We start from the raw sequence: 15,418 nt of genomic DNA on the forward strand, positions 1-15,418 counted from the left end.
AATGAAAACTGATATGCAATCAAACTCAAATAAACGATCATTATAAAAGTTCTGAATGCACTGGCTGAAATATAACCAGAAATCAGAATCAGAATCAGAATAGGATAGGTTTGCTACCCTGGAAATCCAGAATTCTCGGAAGAGCACAATTTGTCTCTGCAAGAGACTCTGGCAATGAGTATATAATAATATACGTTATAATGCACGTTACTTTTACCCCTTGCGAGTAACCAATCACATCGGTGTGTCTGATATAGGTGGGCCAGAGGCAAGCTAAACAGATGATGACAGCGCTGCAACGAATCAGTCAGTAAACACTGATCGTAGTGTTATCCAATTGCGTGCAGTGAGATTTTCAAATGCATGCTTGGTGCCGCCCTTTGAGTTGGGCCACTTTCATTATTCGTGGCCAGACCCTTAATCTTTCTAGATTTCCAGGGTCTGGATCTCCAGGCTACAAGTTTGCATAAACAAACAAGGAATTTGACTCCACTTAATCTTTGCTCTCAAAAGTACAAAACTCACTTAATATACAAAGACTAAAAACAGAAAGGTCAGTAAGAGATGTACTTGTTGTCCCATGGTCATGTACATCTCAACAGACACAGGCAAGGTACAATATAGGGGCAGCCGTGGCCTACTGGTGAGGGCTTCGGGCTTGTGACCGAAGGGTTGCCGACTCGATCCCTGACCCAGTAGGAAAAATGTGGGTGGGGGAAGTGGTTGAGCACTGCTCTCCCATGCCCACATCCACGGCTGAAGTGCCCTGCTGTAGCAGGCAGCTCACTGCTCCAGGTTAGTGTGTGCTTCACCTCATTGTGTGTGTTCACTGTGTGCTGAGTGTGTTTCACTAATTCACGGATTAGGATAAATGTAAAGACCAAATTTCCCTCATGGGATCAAAAGAGTATACTTATACTATACTTAAATACAAAATAGAAATGTACAATAACAAGCGGGAAGGAATAGTGCAATATCAGTAAAGTCTAAGATTTAAGATTTTAAAATAAATAGGCTATAGCACAAGGGAGTTCAGTGAAATGGTAATATTAATAACAAGGAGGACTGAGATATGGGGTATCTCACACATATTATGTGATATGTCTTTATTGGGCCCCTCAATCATATACCATGGGCTGTTATTCACCCCTAATATATGAATAAGGGCCCTCAGTCAAATTACACAGGTCATGCTGTGATATCATAATCATGTGTGACAATTATGCTTTTTTCGAGCAAGATGACTTAAATATGTTGATGGTTAGCCTATATCATATTTATCTGTCCATTTCTTTCGTGAAAACCTTAGCATAACACGTCCGGTTCACTCCGATGTTCCTGCTTCACTGCTGCTAGTCCTGGCCGATGGACGGTGACGGTTTTACCGTGGATACCGCGCTTCGCGGAAATCATGCTGTAGCAGGGCTATCGCTGCCTGCAGCTATGACTAATGACTGTTCGGAAGCTCAAACAAGAAAATTCCCCAACATTCCGACGGTCAGTCGAGTGGCGAAGATGATAGCCTCCTGCTAGGCTACTCCCAGACTAGCACGGTGGTGTGGCCAAGGAGCAGTGACCGTATGATACTAAAGTGGATAGTAGTGTACGTTTCACCAAACGTGTTTCAGGAATCGGGGAATAGTGGAGCAGATACGCTTAGGTATAAAAGGTAGGCTACTGTGCATTTTATGACTAGGCTAAAGCATGACATTTTGTCCAGTGCTTTTAGAGGCGGTACACTTTTTTCAGCTCCGGTCTCCAGGGGAGATAAGAGAAAGGGTGGTGCCACCTGTAGCGTGGTAAAACAAGGAATGGTGGCTGTGTGCTTTTCGGCTATGAACGTGAGAGATCTAGATAACTAAACTTGATCAATTGTCTGATTGTGTGTGTGTGTGTGTGTGTGTGTGTGTGTGTGTGTGTGTTATTCATCTAAACCTGTTCATATGGATTTTGCAGATGGAGACCATCCAAAAGTGTGCCTTCCTGCTCTGGGTCCTTATGTTTGCTTTAGCAAGATCGGAGAATGGTAAGTCACCTTTCTCAGAATCTCTTTCCACGTTAAATACATTTGTCAGAATGAGTAAGTGTTCATACAAGCTATAAGAACAATGTATTTGTTTCTTAAATATATAATTTATAAACAAATAAACCAGAGCCTCACCTCTAGTGAGTCTCTAAATGTCTAGAAAGTTTTCTAAAACTAATAGTGCCGGTCCTTGATTGTGATTGGCTGAATCACGTTTGATGTCGTTGTAAAATGCAGCATATACACCTTGACTGCATTTCGTTCTATATTACTGCGCTACCATAACTTGATATAAAAGTTAAAGTAGCTGTGTCTCGATGTTGCTTGGCAGATAGAGGAAATATATTTCTTGGCGGAAGAGTGATTATCTATGAATAAATCAGTTCCATTTCTAGTTACTATGCCTTAACTTTATGAAACTTTGACAGGTATTTATAGTAACAGTTTTAGAAAAGGGTCATTCCACGTCAATTCAACCAGGGCCCACGCACTTAGGTCTCAAAAAATTCTGAAATTACCAGGTGTACCTATGTTACCCAGGAGACACACTGTAAAATTACTCTTATGTAAGATCAATACTTTCCAAGATGCAGACAGTTTTACAGGGGGAGGGGGGTGTCGACATGTAGGAGGCTCACATTTTGCATGCTGGTACATAAATAGGAATAGTATGTAGCAAAATCGTCACGTTTGGTCTGGATAATCCTGCATGGTCAAAGCTGTCTCTCAAAGTTGATACAACTTTTATTGAAGTTTTTGGTTGGGCTCTGTTTAAGCCTTCAGAAGACATATTTGTACTCAACATAGGCTCTTGATTTGATTTATGTTCCTTACTGAGATAAGTAGAAACACTCTCACAAAAAACAATGAACAGAAAATAAATCCCTTCAGGGTCTGAACAGCAAACCTTACACGTCTAAAAAATCATTGTGGTTCTCATTTTCAGAGCACCCAAACACCTTGTGGGAATATACAAAGATTTTTTAAATATTCTTTTCTTTATTCTCCATGATCTTTTCTTTTTAAAAACACCAATTTGACTTATGTCTTATGCTAATCTTTCTTTTTCACTTTCCACCCTGAACATGGGCAAAATGCACCATTTTACATGCTGAAGTCAACATACAATAATGGTCCAATTTACTGACTTGCATGAGAGTATGTAACAGTGACGTTCAGTTAGATAGCTTTGTTGTACATTTACATAGACTTCCCCTGTGCAGTGCCTGTACGCTACAGTTAACTGTCTCTTGCTTAAACATATTTGTTTTAATAATGAATTATTATTACAGAGATAATGACACTCAGAAGTACAGAGTCAGTGAGCCCTCAGTGCCATGAGCACACCTCCTTGTCCTGCAACATCACCTCCCAGGATGAGCCCACCATCTTCCTGTTTGCCTGGTTTGCTCCCAATAAGACAGCTCTGTGTGAGCTAAAGGAGGGGCACCTCAGCACCCATAACGGAGTGAACTGTGTCGTCAAAGGTCAACAACTGGTCCTGACCATTCGTCACACAAAACCAATCCACCAGGGGCAGTATGTCTGCAAGCTGCGCTCCAATTTAGGAGTAAAGAGTGCATTCACACACTTGAAATTACAAGGTTGGTATAAAATGCATACATTACAGTAAATACATTACAGCATTACCAAGGTGTTTCCATGGAACCAAAATAGAGTCATTAAAAAAACAAAGCATGGTGAATTTTGCATGTCAGATGTATAAGTATAAGTATATATACTTTTTTGATCCTGTGAGGAAAATTTGGTCTCTGCATTTAACCCAATCAGTGAATTAGTGAAACACAAACAGCACACAGTGAACACACAGTGAGGTGATGCACACACTAATCCCGGCGCAGTGAGCTGCCTGCTACAACGGCGGCGCTCGGGGAGCAGTGAGGGGTCACTTCAGCCGCGGCCCACTGGTTGGGGCTCGAACCGGCAACCCTCCGGTTACATGTCCAGAGTGCTAACCAGTGGGCCACGGCTGCCCATAAATAGAAACGGCTGTTAATCAATAGAAAAGGATACTGTTTCTGTAGAGCAACTTGAGACGTCAAAATCAATTGTTCTGGGGCTAAATTAAAAAGAAATTAATATGTAATTGAAATTGATTTGAATTCAATGAAACGCTTGTCTGCTCTCTGGTGAGTGTAACTCCTCCACTTCTGTACCTGTCAGAGTGCCACCACAGTCTCCATGTCCACAGCCGTGATGGAAACTCGACGTGCCGCGCCAGAGGCGTCTACCCAGAGGCCCACATCCACTGGTTCCAGGGGTCCAAGAACCTGACCGACTCATCAGTGGCCCACCCCAGCGTACGGGACGAGGACGGCACCTATGAGATTGCCAGCACGCTTCTCCACCGACCCCACTCCACTCTGAACTGCTCCCTGTGGAGCCCAAGCTCTGGGAGATACCTCAGCAGCACAAGGACGCGTGAAGAGATGACGCCTCCAGAGGGAGTCAGAGGGAGCTCCAGCACTTATGGAGGAACCAGGACGACTGTGGCCCTTTTTGCAGCAGCACTAATTCTGTTGTGAAAACTGTATGCACTGTGCATTAAAGCGGCAGTTGGCAAGATTTTTTTTGATCATATTCACAGAAACCAACACTATGCTCCGACAGAACAACATAAATCAGCCAGTTTTAGAAAAAAAAACCTGCACTTCTACCTCCACCTAGAGCCTGTTATTTGTTTTGCAAAAATCCACACTCAATCACAGTCTGGTGCGCACTGACAAGTACAAATTTTATGAGAGGGTGCTCGGTAGTGGGGGAGGGGCATGAGAGTTGTAAACATTCAAAATTTTGGCTGTACCCTCAATCTGTTAGACTTGCCAACTGCAGCTTTAAATGACTTAGGGTTCTGATGTCTAGGAAAGTAAGTAGCATGTGACATTATGAACTGCTACCAAGTCTGTTCTCATACTGTCTCAAGAGACCAAGAACCGCTCTCAGCTCTTATCTGTATGCTGTACGCAGTATCTCAAGGGAAGTAAGAGATTACTGGAGTTGGTCCTGGGGATTTGAAGTTGAAGTTTTCTTTTTTACTGTACAACACTGACAACACCTGCTGTTCATAAAGTGTACATGTATTTTGATAAAACATAATTTCTGATTTATATTGTATTTCTAATTTAAAAAAAAAGACAAAACCCTGTTCCCACCTGATTACATAAGTAGTCTACAGTAGAAATCACAATGATGCCTTTAGATTGTACATTTAGTTATTGGTTAATAAGGCACCCAAAAAAGTTTTTTGACCTTAACATAACATTTCCAAAATATTTTTGATGACACATAACCTTATAACATGACAGACGGCACTTCTGACATTGTCTGAGTGGCCCTCTGTAGACGATTATCGACCTAGTTTCGGGTAGGAAACTGCCCCACCCCCTCTGAAATCGAAACGCAAAAGAGCTGCTATGCTACAGAAATTTGGAGATCTTTTGCTACAGACTGCTGTTGGTGCATTCCCTCTATATTATATCAGTTTATGTTCATACTTTGTTGTAAAAGATGCATATTTAATTTGTTTATTATTATTATTGTGCTTCTCAACCAGAGGGGACCTCAAGAGCAAATCTTGTTAAGGCGCCTTTAAGCGCATGTGAACTAACAAGTGGAACCAAGTTGCACACTAAAGAGGCAGAAGACATCCAGTCCTGAGTGCCACATGACAACACATACAGAATTTAAATAAGTGCCTTTCCTAACTTTCACTTTTGGTCCATCAAAGAACACAGTGCTTAGTTCAGCAAAGTGGGCCCTCAGAACAGTCCCCTCCAATGCTCCTGGTCTTAACACCCATAACAAAAAAACTGCCATGGCTCAGAAACCAGAAGTACAAAAGAAGTGAGATGAAGAGAGAGGGGGAAAGGAGCAAACATAAAGTAACAAAGAGCCTGTAAAATCAGAGTGCTTCTTGATTTGGGTCAACTCAGGTTCAAGTAATATAATGGACTTACTATGTCCAACCTCAGAAAGCCTGGACAGGCTTGAATCTGTCCAAGCAGGTCAATGGTATTATCATAAATACCTTTATAAATATGTTACTTACGGTATTGAAGTAATTCCATTAGAATGGAAATGGCTCCTAGTATTTTAACGGACAAGCTTTTTTTTATTATTGTAAACAAAGATGTGTACATGTTATGGTAAATTCTTAATTATACCAGAAAAAATGTAATGAAATCTCCATCGTGGTAAATTATCCTACAGCACAATTTTCATGTAGTTCATGTGACTTGTCCTGATATTGATGTTTGAGTTTCTGGTCCCATTGGTGTTCTACTCTCCACAGCACTAGGGGTCGTACATGTCTCGTGAAATGGATGTTTCAGGTGCGCAGTGCGCTATTGCAAGAGGATTTCCCCCACAACCCCCAGTTATACATTGTTAGGCTGAGGAATGTTCAATTGAATGTCATTTCACAAAATACGCATTTTAGATGTTGCTTTGCAAAGCCATTTTATGGGGGACTGATCAGGAGTGAACTGGAAAGAAAGTGGCAGACCAATGTGGATTAGTCTGTCTAACCAGCACAGATTACAGTTTCCATATTACCTCTGAACAACTGACCAAGCCAAGATCATGATTCAGTGCATTACACGTTTCAGTTCAACACAACACTCATCCATCAGCTGCACGATCCCACCAGACTACTTCCCATCCGCTCAGCAGTGCCATCAATCTGCTCATTGTCTGCCTTGCTGTGCTCATCCCCATCAGACTGCAATGGAAATCCGTATCATCGTATAACATGTTAACAATCAACTTTACATTAATAGTGTTATAAAGAGGAAAATATGAAATAATGAAAGGGGATAAAAATAAAGATAAAATGTTAAATCGTAAACGCTAAAGGGGCAGTAATAGCTTCAGCAATAGTGCTATACTGAAGAAAAGAAAAAAAAAGAAACTTATGTAAACTCATATTACTGTATGCCTACTCTTACAGATAGGCCTAGATCTACATAAAGCTGTTTAGCAATAAGCCCTGAGAGGCCGTAGGTTCCACTGATTCTAGAACAGCTAAGGGGCGTTGTTAGGCACAACACGCTGCATGTACACATGGAACTCCTCTACTCTCCACTGGCTCCCTATTTGGTATGGGATACTGACTGGATCGGCTCCCTGCTATCTTTAATGATCAAGCTGTACATCCCCAACCACCCACTGCGGTCTTCTGATGAGTGTTCGTTGTGTCGACCAGCCATAAACGCTAGGTCAAATTCAAGACTCTTTTCCTCAGTGGTTCCGTGTTGGTGGAATGAATTGCCCAGTGCTCTCCGTTCCTGTGATAGTTTTGGATCTTTCAAGTGGGGTGTAAAGGCATATCTGTTCAACATGCACTTTGTTTATTAAAGGTGCCATGTGTAAGAATTGAGGTAAAAATATACAAAAAATGAGCTACTGTACATGCATCAAAAGAATGAGAAGAAATAAGGGCGATGATGTCATTAAAAAAATGACAAGGTATAGTGCTGCAGAGATATCAACCTGAATTAGCATGCTAAATTACTAGCCACAGCCCGATAGGTGTCATAATACCAGATTCGGCCATGGGAGGCGGTATGCGGGCAACATAACCACCAGCCAAACTGCAATACACGTGTCTCTGTTGTTACTCTAGGGTAGACCAACTCACTTTCTAGAGGTATACTGCCCCCATCTTTTAAGGAATGTGGCGTATGAATTGATTTTTTGGCAGACATTACACATGGCACCTTTAAGCGTTTCTTATGCGTTAAAGTTTGTTTATTATAGTATTTGTTTATTTTCATTAGGCTATTGACTGCTATTCTCCTTAGTCTTACCAACTTTTTTAAATTGTTTATGTTAAATTTAACTATTGTATTGTTGTTATTTGTATGCCTCTTTGGACAAAAGCATCTGCAAAATCTCATAACCATAAACATAACCATATCTAACACAATTAAGCAGAAAATGTTTCTCATTTTCTACATTGTTTATGCAGCAACTGCAGTTTCTCATATGTCTAGGCACCCATGTTTGTTTATGTCTGCCTATTTCTATGTGTAGGCTGTGGTCACTGATTATTTCTCTCTTATTGATTGACTTATAGAATCCTTGGCTGCACGCTTTCAGTCAGCCAATACCATCCATCACAGGAACTTTTATTTCTACTTCTTGATACCTGAACCTTGAACTGCAGCAAAAGACTCTTCAGACTATATTCATTCCAGTGTGAGTGTTCTGCTAGGTGACTACATTTGTGACAACTGCCAGCTAAGATTTGCTTTGAACTTATATTTCCCTTGAAATTATCTTGGCTTGTCTGGTTCTCATGCAATTAACTGTGAACAAAAAATCTTCACACGGAGCGCTGTCCATGGTCCTGAACAATACATCATAAACATACAACATATACCGTGACTCTGTGAGGAGAATTCATTAGTTAGTTATAAGATAAATAGATGAGTCCCAAAACTATTGCTATAATGAAGAACACTGATGAGGAGTCAACAAGGAATCACAGAAGAAAAGAGTCTTGACTTGAATTGTTACACAATGTAGGACTACACAAGGAAAACCTTAGAAATGTAGGTTCACCTTTGACCTCTCTTCTCTCTTGCTCTTTCTTCTGGGTTTCTTCTCCTGGTCCTCTCTCTCTACTTTCTTTTTGTAACATTGATGTAACATTTTTTCACCCCTGTAATGTTGTCTCTGTCTACATGTTTATGTAGGGAGGGGTGTGGGAACAGGGTCTTTGTTATTTGTCATACAGTATGTGGAAAGTACTGTATGTCTGCTGATTGTCATGCTGTTTCTGTCTAGATGTTTTTCTGTGGTGAGTGGGTTTGTGGAGAGAGGGTTATTGTTATCTGTTATTTATATGTAAGAGGACCTCTCCTCATGTTTTAGCTCTTATGCTGCTTGAAGCCTCTGATGTGTTAAAGAACCTAACCTAATCTAACCTAACCTTCTTGGGTTTGTTTTGATTTCTTTACCGTTGATACATTCATAGTTCATCTGATTTATTTGGCATCTAACTTGTTCTCGGTTATTTAGTTATCTTATGGTTTATCTGATTTATTTGCACCTTTAGGCAGAAACTGAGGGCACAGCAAAATGGCGTAGTTTGTGAACAAGGTGCCAATGTTGTGTTGTGGGATACAAGAGACACTCACAAGCACACCTAGACACATAGGGACGCAACCACATGTTCACACTTCATTGTTTTTGTTTTGACAAAGGTATCTTACTATCTCATGTGTGTGTGTGTTGTAGGTAACCCTGTTGTGAGGTGAGCTTGTGCTAAAGACAGTGCACTGATCTTCTTCAGGTCAGCTCTGAGCCCGTCAGAAGCAGAGCGTATGAGACAGGCAGCCTTAGCCCACTGTCACCTGGGCAACACAACAAATACAATGACTGGACGTTCTCCTGGACAGCTTGTCAGATCTCCAGAGAACAGAGGTTTAAACAGGCACCGAACACCATACTTTTTTCTTCCAAAAAATCCCTGCTTTTCATTTAGCATGACTTAAATGAATGCACCGTCGGCAAGAACATTATACATATGATCAGGGGCGTAGCACAAGATTCTGGGCCCCTGCATAGGCAGTCCTGATGGGCCCCCATGTACGACCCCTCGTGCTGTGGAGAGTAGCACACCAATGGGACGAGAAACTCAAACATCAATATCAGGACAAGTCACATAAACCGCATACAAATTGTGCTGTAGGATAATTTACCACGATGGAGATTTCATTGCATTTTCTCTGGAATACAATTAATCATTTACCATAACATGTACATCTTTGTTTACAAGAAAAAAACAGCTTATGTGGGTTTAACTGTGTGTGATGAGTACACTGAGAGTTTTATAGCTTATTACGGATGAGATTATTTGTCTGGCGTTTGGTCTAACAAACTGTTTCTGCTAGGAATTACTTTAATACCGTAAGTAACATATTTATAAAGGTATTACTTATAATACCATTGACCTGCTTGGATAGATTTAAGCCTGTCCAGGCTTTCTGAGGTTGGACATAATAAGTCCACTATATTACTTAAACCTGAGTTGACCCAAATCAAGAAGCACTCTGATTTTACCAACTCTTTGTTACTTTATGTTTGCCTTTTCCCCCTCTCTCTCCATCTCATTTCTTTTGTACTTCTGGCTTCTGAGCCATGGCAGTTTTTTTGTTATGAGTGTTAGGACCAGAAGCATTGGAGGGACTGTTCTGAGGGCCCACTTTGCTGAGCTAAGCACTGTGTTCTTTGATGGACCAAAAGTGAAAGTTAGGAAAGGCACTCATTTAAATTCGGTATGTGTTGTCACTCAGGACTGGATGTCTTCTGCAGTTTTCTACCCGAAACTATAAAGTAGGTCAATAATCGCCTACAGATGGCCACTCAGACAATGTCAGAAGTGCCATCTGTCATGTCAGAAGGTTATCTGGCATCAAAATTATTTTGGAAATGTTATGTTAAGGTCAAAAAACTTTTTTGGGTGCCTTATTAACCAATAACTAAATTTACAATCTAAAGGCATCATTGTGATTTCTACTGTAGACTACTTATGTAATCAGGTGGGAACAGGGTTTTGTCTTTTTTTATTAGAAATACAATATAAATCACAAATTATTATGTTTTTCATCAAAATACATGTACACTTTATGAACAGCAGGGGTCAGTGTTGTACAGTAAAAAAGAAAACTTCAACTTCAAATCTCCAGGACCCACTCCAGTAATCTCTTACTTCCCTTGTGATACTGCATACAGCATACAGATAAGAGCTGAGAGCGGTTCTTGGTCTCTTGAGACAGTATGAGAACAGACTTGGTAGCAGTTCATAATGTCACGCTACTTACTTGTCTACACATCAGAACCCTAGTTATTATGACCGCCCTTGCAGCGTAAGCGGATCATATAGGTTTAGTCAGATTTTTTTTTTTTTTTTCTTTTTTTTTCGCATGCCCAAATTTCCGTCAATGATTCCTGACACTGAAAGACCGGGTACCGCGAAACTTGGTGGGCATGTAACCCCACATGGATAGCATGGAACCATCGTTTTTCGTTTTGATCTGTAGCCCCAGCTGGACTGGACCCCGAAGGAGGGTAGGGCAGACACAGTTTTCTGTGAATATCTCAAAACCGTAGGGTTTAGGAGGACCATTTTTTTTGTATGTTGATCTCAAGGGGCCATGTCAACCCATTCCATAACCACTCATTTCATGTATAGCGCCACCTAGTTAAACACAAAAAAGTAAAAATGAGGTGTTGTAATTGAAGGTATCTGTGACCTAACATAGTCAAAACTGCACGAAATTGGAAGTGTAGGATCATTATGACACCCTCTGTATGCACGCTAAGTTTTGTGGAATTCCGTTCATGGGGGCCACACAATAAATTAATTTATGTTACTATACACCAACTGGCCTGTAGGTGGCCGGAGACAGTTTTCTGTGAATATCTCGAGAACCGTAGGGCCTAGGAGGTCCACCTTTTTTATGTATGTTGGTCTTAAGGGGGCATGTCAACCCATCCCATTACCGCTTATTTCATGTATAGCGCCACCTAGTTAAAAATTAAAAAGCAAAAAATGAGGTGTTTTCATCACAATATCTCTGGCTGACAAGGTCAAAACTGCACGAAATTAAAAGTGTAGGATCATTATGACACCCTCCGAATGCATGCCAAGTTTTGTGTACTTTCGTTCATGGGGGGCCTTACAATAAAATAATTTATGTGTACATTTAGTGACGACACCAACAATGATTCCTGACACTGAAAGACCGGGGTACACAAAACTTGGTGGGCATGTAACCCCACATGGATAGCATGGAACCATCATTCTTTTCGTTTTGATCTGTAGCCCCCGCTGGACTGGACCCCCAAAAGGAGGGTAGGGCAGACACAGTTTTCTGTGAATATCTCAAAAACCGTAGGGTTTAGGAGGACCATTTTTTTGTATGTTGATCTCAAGGGGCCATGTCAACCCATTCCATAACCACTCATTTCATGTATAGCCACCTAGTTAAACACAAAAAGTAAAAATGAGGTGTTGTAATTGAAGGTATCTGTGACCTAACATAGTCAAAACTGCACGAAATTGGAAGTGTAGGATCATTATGACACCCTCTGTATGCACGCTAAGTTTTGTGGAATTCCGTTCATGGGGGCCACACAATAAATTAATTTATGTTACTATACACCAACTGGCCTGTAGGTGGCCGGAGACAGTTTTCTGTGAATATCTCGAGAACCGTAGGGCCTAGGAGGTCCACCTTTTATGTATGTTGGTCTTAAGGGGCATGTCAACCCATCCCATTACCGCTTATTTCATGTATAGCGCCACCTAGTTAAAAATTAAAAAGCAAAAATGAGGTGTTTTCATCACAATATCTCTGGCTGACAAGGTCAAACTGCACGAAATTAAAAGTGTAGGATCATTATGACACCCTCCGAATGCATGCCAAGTTTTGTGTACTTTCGTTCATGGGGGCCTTACAATAAAATAATTTATGTGTACATTTAGTGACGACACCAACAAGGATTCCCGACACTGAAAGACCGGGTACACAAAACTTGGTGGGCATGTACCCACATGGATAGCATGGAACCGTCATTCTTCGTTTTGATCTGTAGCCCCCTCGCTGGACTGGACCCCCGAAGGGAGGGTAGGGCGACACAGTTCTCTGTGAATATCTTGAGAACTGTAGGGCCTAGGATGACCAATTTTTCCGTATGTTTGCCTCCAGGGTCATGTTAACCCATTCCATGTGCACACATGTGCATAAACAGATACACACGCACACACATACATTTACAGTAATCATAATGCATGACACATACTCACACAGTAGACATATGTACGCATGCATGCACATGCACAAACACACATACGCAGGCAAACACACAAGCACGCACATACACACACACACACACACACCCACACACATAAACATAAATTTGTACACGCACACATGCACACAATTCAAGAATTTTTCCCATCATCTACTCCCTGAATTTTTGGTCATTGATACCCGGGACACCGAACCACCGGGGTACATGAAATTTGGTGGGTATGTAGCCCCACTAGACTTTTACGGAAAAATTTCATTTCGTTCATTTGTGATTTGCACCCCCACCCCCCGGTAAAAAATGAAAATGCAATATTATTCTGCTTTAATCGCCCCTATCTTCAGTTAAGATGTTCAGAACTGCACCAAATTTTATGTGATGTGTATATGATTGACCTGGCATTTTCTGGGGGTATGCCAAGTTTCGTAGAATTTCATCCATGGGGGGGGTCAGGTTATGTGTACATTTAGTGACTGTACACTCATTGGCCTGTAAATGGCGGTGCACACATATACACATGCACACACACAGGCACCCACATACTATCGGTATTAGAACGGCCGATACATAATTACAAATTCAGTAGGATTAAAAAAGAAAGCCAAAATAAATATTTATCATCCCTCATCATGGCTGCATTTTCAGTATTGGCGAAGTAGTCGTTTGTCCACTAGATGGCGATCGTTGCAGTGAGACGTAATTTTGTTGGAAGTTAAAAGTGGGTTGGAAAAACAATGGACGCTTCCTACAAGGACTGTAATTTACCACAGCCAACATCTAATAAGGATAGGACGATGTTCACATGAAGTGTAATTCCCATTTCTTCTTGAAGCCTAAATAAATCTGAGGATGTTTATCGGACATGCTTGGTTTTACTGCAGGTACGTTAATCTTGTAATATCAATAAGGACCTAGGTAATGTTACCGTTAGCGTTGGTTGAGTGATGGAGGCACTTGATTGATTGCATTTGTAGAAAACTATAAATGCGGTTATACCAAGCAAATGTATAGCAGCACTGTTTGTATCTTTCGACTATCATTTATTGTACGTATACAAAAATCATTCTGTGCAATGGAAGATTTACCAACGCTACAACCGGGTCTGATACAGTTTTGCCTATACATGCGAGACTGAGACGCCTGTTTATTTTGTTTTAAGTTCGCAGGGTGTGAGAGGGGAATCGATGTGCTTTGATTCCAGCTTGGTAGTTGTAGTCTGTCAAATTAAAAGCACGCGGTGTGTGAAGTATCCAAACAATGACACCTTCATTTCATTATGGCTGCTTTAGCAACACACCTTAAGCTACTGTGTAGTGGGTCCCGTTTAGAAGTGGCTACTTCATTCGCGCTTTCCTTGACTCATGGAGCTGCGTGAATGTTATTACAACTTTTCGCCACGGTATGGCAGTTTAAGTCCGCTTGATACTGTAAGTCGTAAGCCATTGGTTTCCAAAGGAGATTTTATTTGTGTCGCCAGCATAGCCTATTGACAATTTATGTTGTAAATAGGCCTACCTTATAATCCTACCTGTAGCTTAGGGAAGCTAACAGCTTTCTATTAGGGTCTAGTTTGTTAGTTACAGTTTTGTCATAACTCCCTAATGCATTTTTGCATTTAGAATAGCCAGAGCGTGTATATCTCAATCTGAAAATTAAACAATATCGGGTGCCTATGGACTAGGCTGGGTGAACCCAGCCTGATCTGCCCGCTATTTATTTTTTGATTTCTTAAAATATTGAGCTTGGTCTGATGAAAGCCAGACTAGCCATGGACCTCAGTTACACAATGCAAGGGAACATGAATCAGCCTATATTTGCACCTAACAATAACGGACAAAAGCTCTTCAACTTTGGCCCGCTAAAATGTGTATGAACAGTCTAGCGACGCATTTCATCAAGGCCCATTTGGACATGTCAGTTATTTGCACCACTGGTTAGATGTAAAACAGCATTTCGTTTCAGACTACTGTTACTTAATTTGTGCATTAACAATAACGTTTCAGACTACTGTTACTTAATTTGTGCATTGACAATAAAGTATTACATGAACTAAAGATGACTAAAATCTTATGTAGAAGAAGAAACATTCACAAAAAATCCATCCATCCAAAAATGACCTTTGTTTTTGATAGCTGTTGAAAACGGCATGGAACTGACAGAGATGTTTTTGTTTATAAATACATAAAAAATAAGTAAATAAATAAATAACATTATGCTGATACCTTTTGCTTTTCCCAAATACAATGTAGCCTACAGGTGTAAGTGACCTTTCATCGATCCAGTTGCAATGGATGAACTGTGATGAACTGCCCTACTTGTGATTGTTTAGAGATTTTAAAGGTTTTATAACAATGCTACATCTTCTTTGGCTATTCTACAATCTATTCACCTTTTCAGCACCAGTAGGCTACTTTCTGTGCAGCCGCACATACACACTCAGGCATGCCAAACAAGCATACACAAAAGTTTCAAGAGTGGGGGATGGAGTAAAAGATGGAGACAAATTGAAGTGTGATTTATTTTCGCGGAATGGATGTACAGGACTGAGCG

The 15,418-nt window shown here is 40.8% G+C and overlaps 1 protein-coding gene across 2 annotated transcripts; it reads left to right on the forward strand.

Moving 5' to 3' along the window:
• The first annotated feature begins 1,308 nt into the window (after positions 1–1,308).
• On the forward strand, positions 1,309–4,673 carry LOC125298077. Of its 2 annotated transcripts, none has more exons than XM_048248735.1 (4): positions 1,309–1,669; positions 1,957–2,026; positions 3,319–3,630; positions 4,211–4,673. In XM_048248735.1, the coding sequence occupies exons 2-4, from the start codon at positions 1,957–1,959 to the stop codon at positions 4,570–4,572; spliced, it is 744 nt and encodes a 247-aa protein (XP_048104692.1). In that variant the 5' UTR covers positions 1,309–1,669; the 3' UTR covers positions 4,573–4,673. The 2 variants fall into 2 exon arrangements, with proteins under 2 accessions (XP_048104692.1, XP_048104691.1); XM_048248734.1 differs by lacking the exon at positions 1,309–1,669 and adding an exon at positions 1,751–1,841.
• Positions 4,674–15,418: the final 10,745 nt, after the last annotated feature.

Source organism: Alosa alosa, chromosome 7 (assembly GCF_017589495.1).
Source record: "Alosa alosa isolate M-15738 ecotype Scorff River chromosome 7, AALO_Geno_1.1, whole genome shotgun sequence".
Lineage (NCBI taxonomy): Eukaryota > Metazoa > Chordata > Actinopteri > Clupeiformes > Clupeidae > Alosa > Alosa alosa.

What these genes read in the sequence shown, in the direction of transcription:
- LOC125298077 (XM_048248734.1), top strand. Translation starts at nt 1,812, where the DNA reads ATGGTGGCTGTGTGCTTTTCGGCTATGAAC. An exon ending in TGTGCTTTTCGGCTATGAAC is followed by an intron (nt 1,842 to 1,956) that starts GTGAGAGATCTA and finishes TGGATTTTGCAG; the next exon opens with ATGGAGACCATCCAAAAGTG. An exon ending in CACACACTTGAAATTACAAG is followed by an intron (nt 3,631 to 4,210) that starts GTTGGTATAAAA and finishes TGTACCTGTCAG; the next exon opens with AGTGCCACCACAGTCTCCAT.